The sequence below is a fragment of the Dipodomys ordii genome, unplaced genomic scaffold (genome assembly GCF_000151885.1).
Source record: "Dipodomys ordii isolate 6190 unplaced genomic scaffold, Dord_2.0 Scaffold134, whole genome shotgun sequence".
Taxonomy (NCBI): Eukaryota; Metazoa; Chordata; class Mammalia; order Rodentia; family Heteromyidae; genus Dipodomys; species Dipodomys ordii.
In genome coordinates, this window is record NW_012267350.1 from 4,899,625 (window position 1) to 4,920,391 (window position 20,767).

The 20,767-nt window shown below is 37.6% G+C and overlaps 3 protein-coding genes across 6 annotated transcripts in view; 1 reads left to right on the forward strand and 2 right to left on the reverse strand.

Annotated features, from left to right (window-relative positions):
- Gpr82 (G protein-coupled receptor 82) overlaps window positions 1-18,136 on the reverse strand; it is a 28,834-nt gene extending 10,698 nt beyond the window's left edge. The window contains exons 1-2 of the mRNA XM_013030857.1: window positions 18,045-18,136; window positions 17,360-17,457 (exon numbers count right to left, since the gene is read on the reverse strand). The gene's annotated coding sequence lies outside the window, so the exon portion shown is untranslated. The remainder of the gene's footprint in view (window positions 1-17,359; window positions 17,458-18,044) is intronic.
- Window positions 1-20,767, forward strand: part of Cask (calcium/calmodulin-dependent serine protein kinase (MAGUK family)) — a 343,930-nt gene that overhangs the window by 209,653 nt on the left and 113,510 nt on the right. The window lies entirely within an intron of this gene.
- On the reverse strand, window positions 11,191-12,901 carry Gpr34 (G protein-coupled receptor 34). Its single transcript, XM_013030856.1, has one exon. It carries the CDS (start codon window positions 12,804-12,806, stop codon window positions 11,676-11,678), a length of 1,131 nt encoding a protein of 376 aa, XP_012886310.1. The 5' UTR covers window positions 12,807-12,901; the 3' UTR covers window positions 11,191-11,675.

The following is a 20,767-nucleotide window of genomic DNA, read 5'->3' on the forward strand; positions in this document are numbered from 1 at the left end:
CCCTGAGCTCTTTTGGTCTAGTCTAGCACTCTATCACTTGAACCACAGCTCCACTTCTGGCCTCTTAATGGTTAGTTAGAAATAAGAGTCTCATGGACTTTCCTGCCTGGGCTGGCTTTGAACCATGATCCTCAGATTTCAGCCTCCTGAATAGCTAGAATTATGAGCATGAGCCACGAACACTGGACAGATGTCATATTCTTAGCTGCTACTTTGGCACTTATATATGATGGCACTTACAGAATCCAGTTTGTTGGTTTGAACAAGATGACCAAGTATCCCCAGTGACCAGATTTCAGTCTAGAAATTTGTTAACTTCTGCGAACTTTCTACTATGAAGCTACCCTTTTTCCTTTTGTAATCTGTAGGTAATCTAACCATCATATCTTGAAACTATAAATATATTGTTGCCTTTTCACCCAACGGATTTTACCACTTATTGATGATTCTTGCCTGAAAGAGTGCTTTTATTATGATGTATCTTGGTAGTCTTGATGGCTAGAGATATGCTAAACTACAAGTAGTAGTAGGGCTTTACTTCAAACAAATCTTGTTGTGATTTTCCTAATGACATGTGGTATAGTTTCTAAATTTTTTATATTGCCTCCACTTCCTTTTTTCCCCCAATGAAAACCAGTGTAAAATATGTTGCTTTAATAAAACTGCCATGTTGAAGCTCAGACACAATAAATTCTCTGGAGTCTCATTCTCCAAGATAATCTAAGAGAAAAAATAAAAGCAAATAAAAAAACCTGTCTTAAATTTAACATTGACCCAATCTATAAGCAGCCTTTTGTTGAGCTTTGGCCAGTAGAGGGAAGTATATCACCAGCCCTGGTTAAACCCTTTGCTACTAGAAGCTGAAACTGCCTCCATTACACTAGTTTCCAGTTAGAACATTAATAAATAGAAAAGTTCAGGAATTTGTAGGGTATCTTTGATATCTAATAAAATTATAAATTTTTTATATTAATGGCTGGAAATAGCTTTAAAAGTGATGGAATAAAAGTAGTTGTACAAAAAAAGTAGTTGTACAGACAGTGGATTTCTGTCTTTAAGATGAAACCCAGAGCCACTCATCTACCTTTAATAAAATAAATCCTTTATAAGTGTCTTGTTTTGTTTCATACTAGTGATTATCACAAGAGCCACCTTTCTAAAAAATATCCCCAGTCATAATTATCCAGGTGACAAAAAGAAAGTCTGACATTTTAGTATGTGAAAGTTTGATCCCTTTTGGGGGGAAATTTTTTTCAACTTCAAAAAAAGATCAGCTGAGTGCTCATGATTCCGGAGGCTGAGATCTAAGATCTGAGATCTGGCTATTCAAAGCCAGTCCAGAAAGGAAAGTCCATGAGACTTTTATCTCCAATTATCCACCAGAAAACCAGAAGTGGTGCTGTGGCTCAAAGTGGTAGAGTGCTAGCCTTGAGCACAGAAGCTCAAGGACAGTGTCCAGGCCCTGAATTCAAGCTCCACGACCAACCAGGAAAAAAAAATATCAAAGCTGATGGATGTAGTTTTAAAATTCAAATGATATTTAAAGGCTTATAATGAAAACAACAATTAGTAACTGTAATTTACATTTTAACTTTTCAAGAAAGTATAGGAGAAATTACCTTTTTCCTGTATTCTGAATTTCTTCCTGTTAGCCTAACAACTCTGCTGATCTTAAAAGACTTCCTTTGGCCTCACTGCTCAGTTCTCTCCATCAGGGGGAGCATATGCTTGCTTTATCTTTGAGAACTCATGCATTGCTACTAGATCTTCAGTTATCCTACTACTCTCTCTCTCTCTCTCTCTTTCTCTCTCTCTCTCTCTCACACACACACACACACAGCTAATAAGTAAAATATTTTAAAGCGTCTCTCTTGTTTAAAAGTTCTATAACCCTTGTGCAGCTAATATATGCAAACAGAAAGAAGTGTATATATTCATTATCACTTTTGTAGAAATGCATTGGATACACTCTATTCATTTATGTCATTTATCTGTTGCTGCATATCAAACCACCTCCAGACTTGGTGGTTTAATACAACCGTTATTCAGTTATTCACTGTCCAATTTGTTCCAGTCTCAGCTGAGCAGTTTTGTGAGTCTCATCTGGGGTCATTCAGCCAACTTAATCATCTGGCATCTTGGCTGAAGCTAGATAGTTTAAAATGTATTCACTCACATCTGGAGTGTACCTGGGATAATTGGGCAAGCTGATCATCTTTTTCTACAATACTGAATTTATTTACAGTGAGATGGTCTCAGAGATCAACCATACAAAATTGGCAGCTGAAAGGCTCTTAAGGCCTTGCTCTCATGTCTATAATGTCCACTATATTTTTACCAGTCAAAGCAAGTCTCAGTACCTGCCTAGATTCAAAGAATGGGGAAATAGACTACCTCAAGATGAGAGGAATGATAGAGATCTTAAAACCACTTCTAATCTAGTACATTTCTTTTTTTTTTTTCCGGTCGTGGGGCTTGAACTCTGGGCCTGGGCACTGTCCCTCAGCTCTTCAACTCAAGGCTAGCCCTCTAACACATGAGCTACAGCACCACTTCCAGTTATCTGGTGGTTTATTGGAGATAAGAGTTTCACTTCCGGTTATCTGGTGGTTTATTGGAGATAAGAGTTTCATGGATTTTCCTGCCGGTGCTGGCTTTGAACCGTGATCCTCAGATCTCAGCCTCCTGAGTAACTAGGATTACAGGCATGAGCCACCGGTGCCTGGCTAATCTCGTAAATTTCTTATAATATGCTTACAATTTTAATGTTCTAACTAGACTCCTGTATTTTTTAAAAAATTGAAAGAATTGGCTCTTTCCTTAAGGATCAATTAAGTACGTATGTCTAAAGAGTCCACTATTTCCATTGCAAATGGACACCCATTGGTTCCCCCTTAGATTTTGGAGCTACTGTGTTGTTTTGGTTCTTCTATGGAAAGGCATATTAAAGTATCATAAATCCATGCTAGTTCCTTTGTGCACTTTATCCACTGTGAATGGCCTCTCCCTTTCTCTTCTGTTTCTAGAACGTTAATCTAGCTTTTTAGTGAAACTAGTACTTCTGCTACTTCCAACAGTTTATTTGATTCTGAAAGTTGAGTAAATTCATTAGCATCAACAACACTACAGTCTGAAAGCATATGAAAGATAATCAGTGTATAGAATGATGAAGAAGCTCTCTACCATCATGCCAGGCTATCCTAATTACTCAGTTTCATTATCTTCAGGATCATAAATGCCAAGTCATTTGTCTGTAAGATTCACATTAATTTACTTAGCTATGTCTTTTCCCTCGTTGCCAGGGGTATTTGGAACCCTGTAATCTATACCCACAAAAGCTGACCCTATATGTTCCTGTGTTTTTAAGCCTCACTGGCCACAAAGGGGAACTGAATATGAACATGCATGCAAACCTGTCAGTTCCCTTTGCAGCCAGCTGAACGTGGTTGTTTTTTGAAACATAGAGGAAACAGGTTTTTTTTCTTTTGAATACAAACTGAATTTCCACATAGATATGGAGCGTTTCTGCTTCTAAAGATTAGGGAGGCAGGGCAGAAGACAAGAAAGTGCTAAACTGTGAGAAAGGTGTTTAAAAGAGAAAAGGAAATAGACAAAACTGAATTGGGGAAGAGAAAGAGACACTGCTGAGTACAGGAATGGAAAAAAGCAGGGGCCATGGAGTGCTAGAAAGCCTCCATAATTAACAAGAGACCAGAAGAGACAGGAAATGTAGAAAGGAACTGTCAGGAAGGAACTGGCTATTTAACCACTACACCAGCAGTAGTAATGGAAGACTTGAAGAAGTTCTGATCTAAAAATTTGCTGTTGGATGCAAATTGAAAAGAGGACATGGTAGAGTGATGACCATTCCCTTCTGAGTTCATACTACTGGGGCAAAGATGCCTTGTCCCCATTTCTCAGTGATGACCACTCAGGCTACTCTTGATTACACAGAACAAAGCTAAAGATTGGCTGTACGTTCACATATCTCATTCCACCATCTCAACAGGTGCCCTCACATTCTTCTTCCACTTACTCGAGTTTCAGAGTATGAGTCCACCTAGTGTGAAATGGAACAGATCTGCTGCCTGTCCTGAACTGGACATAGCTATTATGAATTAACACTAGTTCTGAATTACCCTTTTTGAGTTACTTCTTCTACTTCATTCAATCCAGATCAGCTTCCACTGAGTATCTTCCTAATTCTGATGTTTCCCTCACCTTCTGCCCATTTTGTTTTGTGTATTCTTTCTCTTTTTCTTGGCATTTTGGGTATTTGGATGACATAGTGAATGATTCCTACCTGCAGGATGTGTCTGTTGCCTTTCTGCTGTTGTTTCCACACTGGGCTTCAAACCCAGGTCCTCCTCCATGCTTGGCAAGTGCACTACCACTACACTATACCCTCAGCCATGTCATAATTGATTTAGTCCTCCTTTCTCTAACAGTAATGAGAATGAATGGAAGGCCTTGCATTTGCTAAGCAGGCACTCAATCACTAGAGCCACACCCAGCCACTTTTTTTGGCTTTAGTTATTTTTCAGACAAGGTCTCAGATTTTTGCCTAGGTTAGCTTTGGTCCAGGAGCTTCAGCCGCCTGCCTTTGCGACCCTTGTAGCTAAGTTTATGGGCATATAATACCACCCCTGTCTTGTTGATTGAGATAGAGTCTCTAACGTTTTTTCCCCGGCTGGCTTTGTGACCAAACCTCCCCTCATTTCTGTCATTTTCCTTCCTTGATCTTCCTTTACCTCCTAATAAACAGTTAGCGATTTTCTTTGATATATTAACACATTTAATGAGGTCACCTGGTCTATTATGAGGCATTCTATCTGAAACATTTACACATCTGTACACAGGTGTTTGGGATTTGTAGTTTTAACACTCAGAAAACCTGTCTGTTTTCGTATTTGTAGTTATAGATGGAAATGCTAAGCTGTCTAAATTTTTTAATTTGGTGGTGCTAAGTTTGAATTTAGGGCCTCATACTTGTTAGGCAAATAATCTGCCACTAGGCCATGCTTCCAGACCTACATGGTCAACTATAAGATAATTTCAGGCTGGGCACAGGTGGCTCATACCTGGAATCCTTACTACTCGAGAAACTGATATCTGGAGGCCAAGCCAGGCAGAAAAGTTAGATAGATTCTATCTTCAATATAACCAGCAAAAGGTAGGGTTGGAGGCATAGTTTAAGTGGTAGAGTGACAGCCTATATCAAGTGTGAGGCCCTGAGCTCAAATCCTAAAACTGAAAAAAAAGATAATTTCATTTATAAATTCTTCAGTCCCTGAGGAATAGTAAAAGACCTGTGCTTAGCTAGGCTCACTGATTAGAAAACTGTTTTGGGGCTGGGAAGGTGGCTCAGTGGTAGAGTGCTTGCCTTGCATGCATGAGGCCCTGGGTTCGATTCCTCAGCACCACATAAGCAGAAAAAAGCTGGAAGTGGCGCTGTGGCTCAAGTGGTAGAGCACTAGCCTTGAGCTGAAGAGCTGAGGGACAGTGCTCAGGCCCAGAGTTCGGGCCCCACGACTGGCAAAAAAAAAAAAAACTGTTTTGTTTTGCTTATAGTGTACCTGACACAAGAAACTTATCAGTAAAGTTAAAGATAAGCACAAACTTATAGAAGTTAATTCCAGCTCCTATAAACAAGAAAGGATTAAAGTTCAGAATATAAAATGAACTGCTTCAACAGTTTGTTTTAAGAAAAAGGAATGATAATGTAGAACCCAAAGATAGGAATAAAAAAATTACTGAGCATTGATGACTCCCATCTGTAATCCTAGCTAATTAGGAGGATGAGATCTGAGGATTACAGTTCAAAGCTAGCCTGAGCAGCAAAGTCCATGAGACCCATCTATCCAATTAATTATCCAAAAAAGACTGGAAGTAGAGCTATGGTTAAAGTGGTAGAGTGCTAGTTTTGAGCCAAAAAAACTCAGTGACAGAGGCTAGACCCTGAGTTCAAGCCCCAAGGCCAGCACAGAAAGAAGGAAGGAAGGAAAGAAGGAAGGAAGGGAGGGAGGAAGGAAGGGAGAGAGGGAGGGAGGGAGGGAGGGAGAGGGAGGGAGGGGAAAGAAAGAAAAAGAAAGGAAGGAAGGAAGGAAAAGAAAGAGAAAAGAAAGAAAGAAAATAAGGAAAGGAAGGCAATTCTGGAAGAAAGGGGGCAAAAGGAAAGGTATAGATACAAACAGGCCGTTCACCCAAGAGCTGATGCTCCATTTTACTAGCAATCAGGAAAGTGCAAATGGAAACCACAAGGAAATACCATTTCACACCTATCAGATTTTCAAAAATTAATGTGTGATAAAAACCAAGTATTAGTGAGAATGTGGGTAAAGAACAGCTCATTTGTGCCCAGTGGTGGGATTAGTATGTAAATAGGAAAGTCACTTTGGAAAGCAATTTGTCAAAACCAAGCCAAGCTGAAGAAGTGCATACACTTGGACAAAGCAGACACCAAAGAGACACATGGTCCAGGGTATACAAACAAATGTCACTTGATTGTAGTTTCTAATAGTGTCAAAAGTGGAAACAACCTAACTATCCACTAGTAGGGGAAATTAAGAAACACTACAGCAGTGAAAATGAATGAATAAGGCTGCCACTTAGCAACATAGATAAATGTAATTTGAGAAAATAAAGTTGCAGCTGGACACTGATGACTCACACCTGTAATCCTAGCTAATAAGGAGGCTGAGATCCGAGGATTGTAGTTCAAAGCTAGCTAGCAGGAAAGTCCATGAGACTCTTATTCTCAACTAACCACCAGAAAACCAGAAGTAAGAGCCGTAGCTCAAAATGATAGAGCACTAGTCTTGAGCAAAAGAGCTCAAGGACAATGCCTAGGCTCTGAGTTCAAGCCCCACAACCAACCAGAAAAAAAGGAAAAGAAAAAAAAAGTTGCAAAGGAATAGAATAATAAGATACAAGTATAAATTTTTAAAACAAAGTACATTTACATGCGTACAAAAGTATACATGCCAGTTTAGGAAGTGAGGGGGTGTTAGGAGGTAAACTTTGGGTTGAGTACATGGGGGATGAGAACTTTTAAGTAAAGCCAAACTTTATATTAGTATCTATTCGATTTGGGATGATAAGTGCTTAACTGCCTATTAATTTGTGGGGTTTTTCTCTTTTCCTGTAGCTTTTGAAATATTTGATTTCTTAAAAAAATGTTTGCATGAGATTTCCATGCTGTTGCTTTTGAAATAACTTTTATGGCTTATTAAAGCAAAATATTTTATGCATCAACATCTGTATACAAACAATAATTGGAAACTTTTTCCAGAGCTCATCTTATGATGGTTCTTTATGCATTTCATGGTCTAGGAGCAAAACTAATTAGAGTAAGATGTTTGATTTCACTTTTTTCTTCTATTATACCCATATGCATTTGTGCTCAATTATTATTCATGTTCCAGAGAAGGCTTTCAGAGGATATAAATGTCTTGGCAATTTGTAGATTTTTTACCATATATTAATTGTATAAAGATGTTTCATTGTGCTATTTCTATACAAACACATTATGTTCTTGGATTAATTGACATCATACAATTTGGATAACTCATAAGCAAAACATTTTCCCCAAATACATATTAATGGCAACTTATGTTTACAAAAGACATCTCAGCAATCACCATTTTGCTTGGATGGAATGAAACACAAATAAAAAGCATTTTCTTAGCAGAGACAATGTCTATGGAATAGAAGCTCACCAGCTTGCATTCCTTCAATAGCAAATCCAGCTACTGCTTATACCACAGGACAGTGAGGATTAAATGAGGTGCATGAACAACCTAGCACAGTGAAAAGCAAATAAATTCTTACTTTACTTCTTATTCTGTTGCACATGAACTTGAAAGAGGAAATAAGAGAACAGAAGTTTAGGACAAACCTTGTGCCTTCTTGTCTGCTCCACGCTCATTGCTAACCACCACCCAACCAGTCTAACAAGTCTTTCATCCCCAAACAGCTGAGCCATTCCATCAACCGCTCAACTATGACAAAAGACACTGCAGAGCTAACTTGAGAGCATACCATAGTTTCTCTCTCACTTGAGTTGATGTAATCCAGATAGACAAACTTCCAAGTGCTTTCTTGCAGTCAAAAATACAAGCCGCTTGACGCGTTTATAGTCTTCATTGCTGCCTGACATAAAAGGTTTTTTACCAAGTGTCATATCTATTGTGAATATTTTTCTTGCTTTATGCTTTTGCTTCTATTTTAGTTTCTGGCTTTGACTAAATTTACAAGTCTTATCTATGGACTTTTCCTAATAGTCTGTTATTTTATTAGGAGAAAACTTTCCCATCTACACAAGACAGGCACCTACCTGTTTCTGGACCTTTTCATTGTCTCTTTGCTCACATTGAGCTTTTAAATACACTTACAATTGTTTTGGTGTGATGCAAAATGAAACTATACATTGGCTTTTTATCTTAAGTAGGCACAGCATTACTTATTAACCCATCGTTCCTTCCTGTTGTGTTTTTTTTTTGTGATGTTTCCTCCATTTGCTGTGATACTTTCTCAGGGAGGAGATTGTCTTGGAGTCCCCCAGGAAGCTTTTCAAAAATACACTTTACTTCACCTTTGAAAAAGTCTAGCACATCATGACTAATGACACCTTAGGTCTCCCCCTGGCTTGTTCCTGGCCCCACTATTCTGAGTCATTCACATGACATATCCTCTTCCTGTCCCCACTGTTCTGAGTCATTCACATGACATATCCTTAGAGGTGCATATTCTGTTTTCCTGATCATTTCTCTCATGTCTACTCTCCCATGTTTTCCTCTTGAAAGAGAAGAATATATTTTCATATCTGGTAGCATCAGTTTTTCTGATCAGATTAAGTTTTCAGTACTTAGAATAAAATATTTTAGATTTGGAATTTTTCTGATTTGGGAATATCTGCATGGGCTCTACAGATTGAACATCCCTAAGCCACAAGTCTGAAACTTGAAAACATTACATTTTTTCAAGCATTTTGGAGTCCAGATTTTTGAATTAGGGATGCTCAATTTGTATTTCAAATTGCTTAAAAATAATTAACTGGTTAATAAGTTTCTGCAGCATCCAGATTGCCTGTTCAGAAAACTATTTCATGTTCTTTTTCTCTTGTGGATAGTTTTCAATAGTTTTTCTTAACGTGGTGCTAATCATATTAGTTCTACTTTTATATCAGCAGGACTAATCTAGACTGATCCATTTTTTAAGTTGAAAATAAAACCTTTTATAGAATCATATAAATTAAACTATCTTCCAACCAGGTTTTGCGCAGAATCCCTCTCCAGAGTTTGCTGCAACATTCCACTGAATACTGCTGTCTCGCATGCTTGCCCTTTTGGCTTTGTCTTATGTGAGATTGTATTTAGAAATTGTTCTGAAGGTCTTTTGCTAGGTGAGGATATGTACATACTTCTAAATTCTCTTCTGTATGCTTTTAGAACCAAATCTTGGATTAGGAAGGGTATGAACAGTGTTTCCTATTTGCATACACCAGTGTTCAGTAAAAAAGAAAGAAAAGATCATGTGTAATAAATAATCCTAAATTTCCTGAGTCTCTAGCATATTTTTCTAAATATTTAGAAATAATCTCAGAATTCAGTTTATTTTAAAGGTATTTTCTTTTTTTTTTTTTTGGTGGTGCGGAGGGGGGGCAGTCCGGTCATATGGCCTGAACTCTGGGCCTAGGCGCTGTCCCTCAGCTCTTCAGCTCAAGGCTAGCGCTCTACCACTTGAGCCACAGCGCCACTTCTGGCTTTTTTTTCTGCTTATGTGGTGCTGAGGAATGGAACCCAGGGCCTCATGCATGCAAGGCAAGCGCTCTACCACTGAGCCACCTTCCCAGCCCTATTTTAAAGGCATTTTCTAAGTGAACTTTCTGTCCATGCTTCAATATGAGACCACAGGTAGATTAATTTTTGCCAAAATTTATTGCAAATATTATGACAAGAATTATTGAGCACACTTAACATTTTTGAAGAGTGCTATTATGCAGGGCTTTATAAAGATCTTTGCATGTGTGTGTGTGTGTGTGTGTGTGTGTGTGCGTGTGCGTGTGTGTGCGCGCGCGCACGTGTGTGTGTGTGTGTGTGTCTGCTGTCTACCTGTACACTCAAACCAGTCCTGGGGCTTGAACTCAATGCCTGGGCACTCTCCTTGAGCTATTTTGCTTAAGCCTGGTGCTCTTGACACTTGAGCTACAGCTCTACTTCCAGCTTTTTGTGGTTAATTGGAGATGAATCTCACAGAATTTTCTGACTGAGCTGGCCTCAAATTGTGATTCTCAAGTCTCAGCCTCCTGAGTAGCTAGGATTACATGCATGAGCCACCAACACCCAGCCAAGATCATCTCATTTCATGTAATGAGATCACTTTTAGAGTTATGAGTATATTCATATTTATATTAATGTTCCTTAAAACTAATAATTGATATCATATAAGTTAACCATTAAAACTGTGTATTAGAAAAGAGGCTTGTAGAAATAAAAATTTTTCACCTGTAATGTAATCAACATTTTGTTATTTATAATCATACAAACAAGTGCTGAATTTCATTTGTTAAAATTGTCAGGCAAAAGTGCTTAAAATAAATGTATAACAAAAATTTGTTTAAAATTATTAAAAATTATAACAAAAAATAACAATTCCTTAGAAAGTAGCAAAACTTCAGTTAGAACAAATTTTCTAACTGAGCTGAATCACAAGGTATGCACATTTTTTTATTTTGCTTTTTCAACATGTAGCTGAGGTGACTGAATTGTTTATAAGTCTGTTTTAAGTAAGGCCACAAGGGTTTTTGTTGTTGTTTTTGTTGTTTGTGCCAGTCTGAGCCATCCACACCCAGCTGGTAGGCGCAAATTTAGCTTCTATGTTTAATTTTTACAGTATTTAAATGCTGGGTAATATCATTTTTATTAGAATTTTATTATTCTATCTGTTAATAGAGATTTAGACAAATGAATACAGTAGCAAATTATACAAGCTTTTTAAATGACAAATGAACATATATACTCTTTGTGTGCATGCCAGTTCTGGGGCTTGAATTCAGAGCCTGGACACTGTCCCTGACCTTTTTTCCCCTTCAAGTCTAGCTGTCTACCACTTGTGTCACAGCTCCACTTCTGGCTTTTTTGGTACCTAATTGGAGATAAGAATCACACAGACTTTCCTGCCCATGCTGGCTTCAAACCTTGATCCTCGATCTCAGCCTCCTAAATATCTAGGATTAGAGGAGTGAGCTACCAGAGCCTGGTCTAGATACCTTTTTTGACATTTCAAATCAATTCTCAAGTTACTTTACTTTTAAACATACTTTAAAATTAGTACTAAGTGGTTGCTTTTAGTAACTACTTTTAGTGACTGGGAAACATTGACACTAACTTTAATCTTGTTGTTAAAGCCAGGAATTTCATTTAACTTCATAATTCGTGTTAAAGTGTTAGCTTACCAATATATTTTGAGATTTTTACATTCAGATTTTAAATCTAGTGATGAGTGTAAGCTTCTCTTTGCCTTGAACTTTTTTACATTGAAGCAAAAAAAATATCATATATAAGCAGCTTTGAGGAGATGTGCATTTCATACATTCAATGTCTTATTTCATCACATTTTAGATCTTTGAGGGACGAAGATGCAGGATTGTAAATTTCTTTTTTACTATGCTGGCCTCAGGTGCTTCTACAGTTGTACTGCATTTTAGCTGCCACAGATGTATCATGCAAGGAATAGCCTGGTTTAAACTCTGAAGTGCTTTCACTTCTGCTTGCTTCACCTTGAAATCTTCTGAAAAGAAGTTGACACATTATTTTGCGAATATTACTGGACATCAGAAAATACATGACTGGATCCAAGCAACTGTTGAAAGATGAAAGAACCAGGATGATCTCATTGGTTTTGTGAACAATTTCTTTCCAGTAGCAAGATGATGCATTTATCTGTGAAGAAATGTAGATAAATCGAAAGGCATGATAGGGAACAAAACATAGAGTAAAAATTATCAGAACAATAAATGAATTCCGTGCAGTAGTGGCATATTTGCCAGAATTTGGAAATTTTGATCTCCTTTTAGAAATTCTCAATAGATTCTTGCCAATCTTAATATATGAGAGAATTATTAGTAGAAAAATCAGCCAGAACATTACCACAAGAATGAAGTTAAAAATTGCTTCTCCCTTTGCATTTTGCCTATCTCTGTAATGGAAACACATTGTAGAGTTGTGCCCTTCTTTCTTAAGTGTTAAAACAATCATAGTTAAAAATCCAACAAGAGCAACTGTCCATACTATACAGCAAATATAAATACTTTGTTTGGTCGTTATTGCCCTCCGTTGTTGTATAGACCGATTAATTTTTATGTAGCGATCCAAACTGATGAATCCAAGCAAAATAATGCTGATATACATGTTCATATAAAATAATGTTCCCACAACCTTGCAAATGATCACACCTAGTGTCCATTTGTTTTGGTTAATGTGATACATTATTCGAAAAGGGAGGCAGAAAATGAGTAGAAGGTCTGCAACAGCCACATTAAGCAGGTAGATTTGAATGGAATTTCTTTTGCGGTGAATACCCAGAAATACGTAGAGGGCAATTATGTTCCCAACAAGTCCCACGATGAAGATAATAGAGTAAAATGTTGCTAATACTTTAGATAATATTTTTTCATCCATGGGACAGCTAGTAACAGTATCATTTGGCATTCCTGAGAAGTTTCTTGAGACTTGGTCACTGTAATTAGTTTGAAAGTACACTCTGTGGGAGGAGCAAGGCCAGCTTCCAGCTGAAGTAGTTGTCATTGTTACACTGTAACTTCTCACTCTGTCTTCTGTGCTGATCAAAAAGGGATACGAAATGACATCTTCTTTGTGGTAGTCCTTATGTCTTCAGATTTTTTTTTTCTACAACAGAATGCCATCTATTGAGTCATTTGTTAATAACAGCTTTCCAACATTGTGATACACTTTTTTACTTTTATCCTACTTTCCACATTTGGACATGTACACCATATATTCAGTAGTATTACCGTATCACAAAACCTTCGGCAAATACAGTAGGATCTAGGAGAATATCTTAGTCTAACTTTCCTAGGTCTATGGCATGTTTTGGAGATTGGTTTCATTTGTTATATGAAAATAATTGAACTTTCTTAGGGAGGTTGTTACAGGCAAGAATGGGAGGTAAAGAGAAATGGCAGCTCATATTTTTTAAAATGAGCATGAGTTTCCCTCACATATGGCATTCATTTATTGTGGTATATGTTGCCACATAGTGTATGACAGATAAACTTGTGGCGATCTCTCATTCCATAGCGGAAACAGAGAAGAGGGTTTTTAACTTCTTCCTTCTCTGCTGAACACCACGTATAGGATATTAAAATCATTTGCCTACAGGAACATGCAATTATTATGTAACAGACTATGAGAGCCAGCACCCAGATTCTCTTGTAACAATGTTCAAGAAAACAAAGCGGCCTAACAAGCAGCAGCCACAGAGCTACTCTTGACCTAGAAGCATGGGGTGACAATGCAGATTGGAAACCGGATTTCCAGTACAAGATTTTTGAAGGTAACAGATTGAAACTTAAACATACCCTGGGTTACATAATTTAAGACTTTTGGTAGAACCTTCTGAAAGATTGTACATGAATTCTACTTGTTCCTGGCAGCAGAGAATTTTCTCAGTGCTATTTGTTAACTGGCATTTGACTGCTGTGAGGAACTCTGTTTGAAAACCTGTCATGAGCAGCTAGAAGACAGAAAAAGGATTCCAGCAGATCTCAACATATTCCTTTCTTACAGCAACTTCCCTGTTTGCCTACAGAGACCTCCCAACAGATAGAACATAAAGACAGAGATGGGTTTTCAGAATCAAACCTATGTCATCAAAGGCTAATTTTTTCCAAGGCTTTTATCTCATTTGTAAACATGAAAAAATGTGTATGAGGAGCCTAATTCTGGCAATTAATACGAAGCCAATACAAGTTGGTTTGGGAGTAGAGGTGTAATTCAGTGGTAGAGTGCTTCTCTAGCTTTTGTAAGGTCCTGGGTTCTATATCCAGGGCTACCAAAAAACAAAATTAGCTATAAAAATCTTTTAATTAATCTCATTTTAGTAATTATCTCATACTTGAGTAATGTTTGGAAAACAAAAGTGAATACAGTCCTTGCTCGCAGTAAATATTTTTATAGGAATATACATTCAAACCCTGAATGCAACTATATAAACAGAGGCTGGGTGGACACCAATGATTCATGCCTGTAAACATAGCTACTCAGGCAGATGAGATCTGAGGATCACAGCATGAAGCCAGCCAGAAAAGTCCTCAAGATTCCATTTCCAAAATAACCAAGAAATAACAGGTCCGCAAGTGTGGCTGAAATTGTAGATCACCCAGCTATCAATGGAAAAAGCCAAGTTGAAAGTATGAGGCCCTGAGTTCAAGCCTTGGTACTGGCACAAATTAAAATATAATAATAATAATAAATATATTATAAATAATAAGTTATTATAATGCAAAGCAGAACTTAATTACAATAATTAATGTTTTGAATCAGTGTTATAAATGAAAAAACATTAGAAGAAGAATGTAGCCTTTTTTGTTTTGTTTTTCTCTTCCTACCCTCCTATAATTTGATCAAGAAGAAACTGGGTATAGGACAACTTTCAGGTAGAAAGTGAGGCGGGATTGGATTCTGAGGAAGAGGAAGTGGCTAGTGAAGAGGAAGTTCTGACAGCCCTGGTAAGAGCCTGTCTCCACAGTTTAGGCCAGTGAGGGAGAAGGGGAGAGGGACAGTAATGTAGAAAGGAAGAACTGTAGCTATCTGTTCTGTATCTCAACTACAGGAAAACATATTTATGCAAAGTTTGTCCAAACACCCAGGCATGTTTCTTGTGATCTGATATCCTAAAAGGAAAGGGCAATCTAGGAAGAGTGGCAGGCTGCCAAAAATGAAACTTACGATGCAGTTTTCATTACTAAGAAGGGTTTGAGGAGAGGAATCTGTATTGAGTGGTTGCATAGACCAGTGAAGCTAAACATCCTATCCACTGGTGAAAAGGCATTGAGACACAAGTAAGGTGACTTTGAGTGCTTGGGTAGCTGATATGCTTAGAAAGATCATATGTAAATAGTCTTTTTTTCCTTCTGTGCTAGATTTTAAACCCCCTTAGTATTAAGAACCAAATCTGTTTTGTTTGTCTTTTAGCACAATAAGTATTGTTTAATGAGAGAGAGTGAATTTAATGGAAATATATGTAAAATCCTACATGTGGCTCTTAAACGGCACAAGTACTAGAAATGTTTCAGCTACATTAGCAAAACACAATGTGGGTTTGCTGTATCAGCAGTGTGATACAGCTTCCACAGAAACCAACCACATCTTAGGTTGCATTTGTGGATGTGTAGTATCTTACATGAACACTGTTACTGCTGATGTGGTTCTATCCCAAGTGGAATGAGTTCTCCCCCTGGAGTGCTGTGTTTCCTCATCCTCAGAAGCTCACTTTGAAAAGGCCATGGACCAAATGGGAGAAGAGCTCAAATTATGTCATAGAAGCAAGGTGAAATAAGCAACTTATCCTACACTTGGGAACACTTACTAGGTGTGGTGGCTGAAGGCTGTAATTCTAGCTGCTTGGGAGGCAGAGATTGGAGCATTGCAGCTCGAGGTTAGCCTGGGCAAAAAGCAGTTCATGAGGCTAGATCGGCCAATGACACTGGTGCAAGCTTGTTATTCCAGCTATAGGGAAACACACAATGGCTGGGCACAGTGACTGTGCCATGGGGAAGCACAAATACAAGCCACATTCTAGGCCAACTTGGGCATAAAGTGAGACCCTAGCAAGAAAATAACAGAAAAAGGAGTTGGGGGTATGTGGTTCAAGCAGTAGAGTTCAGAGCTTTGAGTTCAGTTCCTAGTGCTATAATAACAAGAAGGGAGAGAGGGACAGAGAAAGGGAGAAGGAAAAGGGGGAAGAAAGAAAAGAAGAATTTGCAGAGCAGATGTTGCCTCATTATAAGGAAATTCTTCTTAGAATACAACAGTGTATCTTGGAAGTCAATAAATATCATACCTCTGGAGATTTTCAAGGATACCACCAATTAGACACTTTGTAGAAGGGATTCTCACTGGTGCTCAATTCTGACCATTATATGAGAAGGCTTTTTAAAGGCATCAATGTCTGGCTCCTTCCCCATATATTCCAATGTAATTGGTCTGGAATAGGCTTTAGGGTCTGGTTTCCTTTCAAAGCTCTTAGGAGCATCCAATGTATAGTCGGAAATGAATCTCTGAGCTAAATGGCCAAACACATAATTTCTATAACCTTTACAATCATTGCATGAGTCAGTGAACCCACTGCCACATAGCTCTTAAATGGCAGAGTCCAAGTTGGGACTCCTAGATCTGACTGAGAGCTCATGATCCTTTTCATGGAATTTTACTCCTTACTGCATCTGATCATTATTTCCTCATTAATGTTTAGTAGTATTTTGACTTGATTCCTTTAACATTATCCACTTTAAGATTTTAAGAAGAGATTGTGACATTTAGTTGTGCTTCTTTGGAGAGTAATGAATCTTGGTATACTGTATGTTCATTAAGTAAATAAATCTAGAACTTACAGAATCATGAATCATCAGAATTTTTAGTACACCTCTCGAAGCTAACTTCTCAAGCTTCCTTCTAGACCAGATCCCCCTAATCAAGATGTTCTCAGAAAGCTGCTAGCAGAAAGAACATCCTGAAATCATTTACCTCGGCCCTAATCTACAAGTAAAATAGGTAAACGATTGTTATAAAAGTCCAGTCATAAAGTTTGCTGGATTTGCTTGGTCTCAAGCTTCAACAGTATAAAGTAAAAGTAGTGCATTTGTTTTCATAGTTAGGTACTACTGTGTATTACTTCATTAGCATTCAACTTTTCATGAACAATTTAAGAAATTAGATTCTGTTTTAAAATTAGTGGCTGACTTTCATCTTCTTTAAAGTCAGTTGGGATATTACAGTGTCACTATTCTTGTGGACATTTATTAATATTAATATTTCAAAAACTACATGTTTCATATGTTAAGAATTTGCCAATGAAGATGAAAAACAAATCACTATGTGGACTAATTTTCCATGTGCTAGATACTGACATGGTCACAATCATTTTTCTAGTATGTAGTGTTTGTGACTTGGTAAATGCTGCCCCTAAGTTTGCCATGTTGTGTCAGTGACTTAGACCCTCTCCCAAAGACCCCATCCTCCCCCTCCCAATTTTTTTGACTCCAAATAAGTGGAAGATTTTAGAATGCAATTTTAAGCATTTTCATGTAAACATTACATTGCTATGTTGAAATACCTACCGATTTGATGATGGTAGCAATCTTTGTTTCACTGTATTTAATTTGACTCAATAATGACTGAATCTATTCAGGCCATGCTTCAAATAGTGCATTAATGGCTGCATACAGAACAAAATTTTAAAGCATATTACTTTGAAGGTAGTACTATTAGTAGCATATTAAACTTCATGATGTCAAATTTAATTTTTTAGTTATGTGAATTAATGAATGTATACTTTATTTCCCTTTAATATTCTTATTTCTGAAACAAAATGTAATTAGTCTGTAATTATAATAATAAAGAAAATACTATTACTTGAGACAGTGACACAACATAATAAAACCAAGAAATTATAGATAAAGTATACTATCACTTATACTTAGAACTAAAATTTAGTGTCTCAAAATAACTGCTAATTAATTCCAGTCCATCTGCAAATCTTTTAATAATATACAAATGCATTTTAAACAATGTGACTATATCAATTATGAAGTCCTAAAGAACTTAAGAGTAGCTTTTAAAAAAAGCAGCTTCATTTGAAATCCAGACAGAGCTGTCATTCAAGCAGTTTGCTCTAAAAGCAAAGAATTGTTGGTATCAGATTAATCTTGTCAGCACAAATTAGGTTTCAGTTTGTTCATATAATCAAATTTGAACTAAAACAAAAGCTCATTTATGTTGTTAAAAGAATCAACGAATACTTACAGTTCGGGCTTTCCTGAAGTAAAAGAAGTCAACCCCAAGCTTCCTGAGACTCAGCTGGGCTGTGTCAGCTGGGCTCTTCCATCCGGCCACAGTACAATTGGTTGGGTTCTCTTCTTTTTTTTATATTCACATGTGGTCGTAAGGTTTCTTTTTCCCCTTTTTTGCTTCAATATGAAAAGTCTTAGGTTCCTTTTGAAAATAATAAAAATCCATACAACTATGCAATTTGAAGCTCTATAGACATTTCAGGATATATATATGAACATATGCATAAACATATACAGACACATATGCATATGCAATTTTGGTTTTTCCTAAGAAATAACATGAATTTCTGTCCCTTTATGGATTCATTTTAGAAATTGCTCCCGTGGAATGGTCTTCCTATACTGAATTAAGCTACCATTAGTAATGCTTTTTGTATGGGTGCCAGTTCAATTCTGTGACTTGAGTTCAGAGCCTGGACAATGTTCCTAAGCATTTTTGCTCAAAGCTGGTGCTCTGCCACTTGACCCACAGCTCCACGTCCAGCCTTTTGGTAGTTATTTGAAGATGAGAGTCTCAACACAGTCCTCCAATCTTATCCTCTTGAGTAGCTAGGATTACAGGTGTGAACCACCAGTACCTGGCTATGATTATTTTTTATATCTTCTGTTAGAAATAATGAACTATAAACAGGAAAAACTAAAAATAATAATGGCAGAATCCCAGTAGTTGTTAACTAGGTAATAGGTATGTGGAGGTTTATTTATCTATTTTTCTCTACTTGTAAATTTTTAATAGTTTAAAAGTAAAAAGGAACTCGTTGCCTGGTGCTAGTGGCTCATGCCTGTAATCCTAGCAACTCAGGAGGTGGCTATCTGAGGATTGCAGTTCAAAGCTAGGCAGGGCAGGAAAGTCCATGAGACTCTTATCTCCAGTCAACTACCAGAAACCGGAAGTGGTGCTGTCTCAAAGTGGTAGAGTACTAGCCTTGAGCAAAAATGTTCAGGGCCAGCACTTAAGCCCTGAGTTCAAGCTCCATGACCAACACCGCCAAAAAAGAAACTCCTTTAGAGTCTTATAGTTGCAACCCATTTCTCCATTCCTAGCACCCCCAAAAAACTTTGAAAAATATCAGTATGATTGTCTCCACATCATCTCTTCTTATTTCCCCCTGAGCCTGGTCCAAAGGAGAGTATCACCATCACAACTCTCCCAGTGATTTCCAAGTCACCAAACCTAGTAATATTCTCAGCTCTCAACTTAAATGACCTTTGTAACATTCATCATCACTGTTAAAACATTCCTTCTTGAAAAAGTTTCTTCACATGGCTTCAGGATACAGGCTGATTTTCCTCTTGCTTCACCCTCTGGGCATTCTGTTTCATTTGCTAGATGGTTCACAACATCCTCCTCTCAAATATAGATAGTGCAATAGCACACAGCCCTCCAGTCTGTTCTCCATGTGCAGTAATTCCTTAGAGATTTCTCTCATTGTCAACATGCAGTTGATCTTCAAATTTTCATCTCTAACCCTAGCCTCTGCTCTACTTCATCTCATAAGATCTCAGTCAGTATGAAAACAATTCCTGATTCCCCCTCACCAAATCCTGTTGTAGCATTCACCACTTCAATTAATGATGTCCTCATTTTCACTCAATTGCTTAGGACAAAAACCTACTCAACCTGCATGACTCATCTCTTTCTCTAGTGGCAGTTTCTACCAGTTTTACCTTCAGAACATAAATATCATTTGACCACTTCTTGTCATCTCACCTTCTGTCACTTTAGTCCAGTCTGTGTCACCATTTTCTGTTCTCTGGTCAACTGCAGTAGCCAATTGGTCTCCGTTGTTGGGCTCTTGGGCTCCTGCATCACTTACTAAAGAATAGTCGGAGTGATGATTGCCAATCTAAAACTGATTTTAGTGTTCCCTTGCCCAGAGCTTTCTATAGTTTCTATAGTTTCCCATGAAGAGTCTCCTCTTCAATATGATAGAGCTTTGAATCATCTCAGATCACATGTTCTATCGTGCTGCCCTTTGCTCATTCGTCTCTAGACACCCTTCCTTCTTTTTTTAATATACTTTTTATTGTAAAAATACTGTACATCAGGGTTACAGTTACATGAGTTAAGGTAATGAGTACATTTCCTATCAAGCATTGTTACCCCCTCCTTTATTTTTACCCTACCATCCCTTCCCTCCTCACCTCCCCAACTCCTCCCTTTCCCTCTCCTTCTCCCTCCCCCTCCCCCGAAGTTATAAAGTTCATTTTCAGCATAGTTGTCTTGTATATCTCATAGTTACATGGGTCAACCTGTATCCTTGTTTCAGCTTTTTGTGATTTCCTTTCTCCTCCCCAAATTAGAAAAATGTACATACAAGATGCAGGGCACCAGAATCAAATACAGTGAAAACAGGGGTTATACCATGGGGGAAGAACATGTAAGAGAAACAAAAAAATCCCATAGTACATTTTAAGTACATTAAAACAACAACAACAAAGATAAAACCTCTTGTGTCCCTATCTTGGGGTTCATTTCACTTAGCATCAGCTTATATGGTTGTATGTACATAGCTTTTGACCTTTTCTGCTTGTCCTAGATATATACCAGTTATTGCAGATAAGGGAAACCATGCGACCTATGTTTCTTTGGGTCTGGCTTACTTCACTTAATATAATTTTTTCCAAGTCTTTCCATTTCCTAACAAATGGGGCAATGTCATTCTTTCTGATGGA

What these genes read in the sequence shown, in the direction of transcription:
- Gpr34 (XM_013030856.1), bottom strand. Translation starts at nt 12,806, where the DNA reads ATGACAACTACTTCAGCTGGAAGCTGGCCTTGCTCCTCCCACAGAGTG.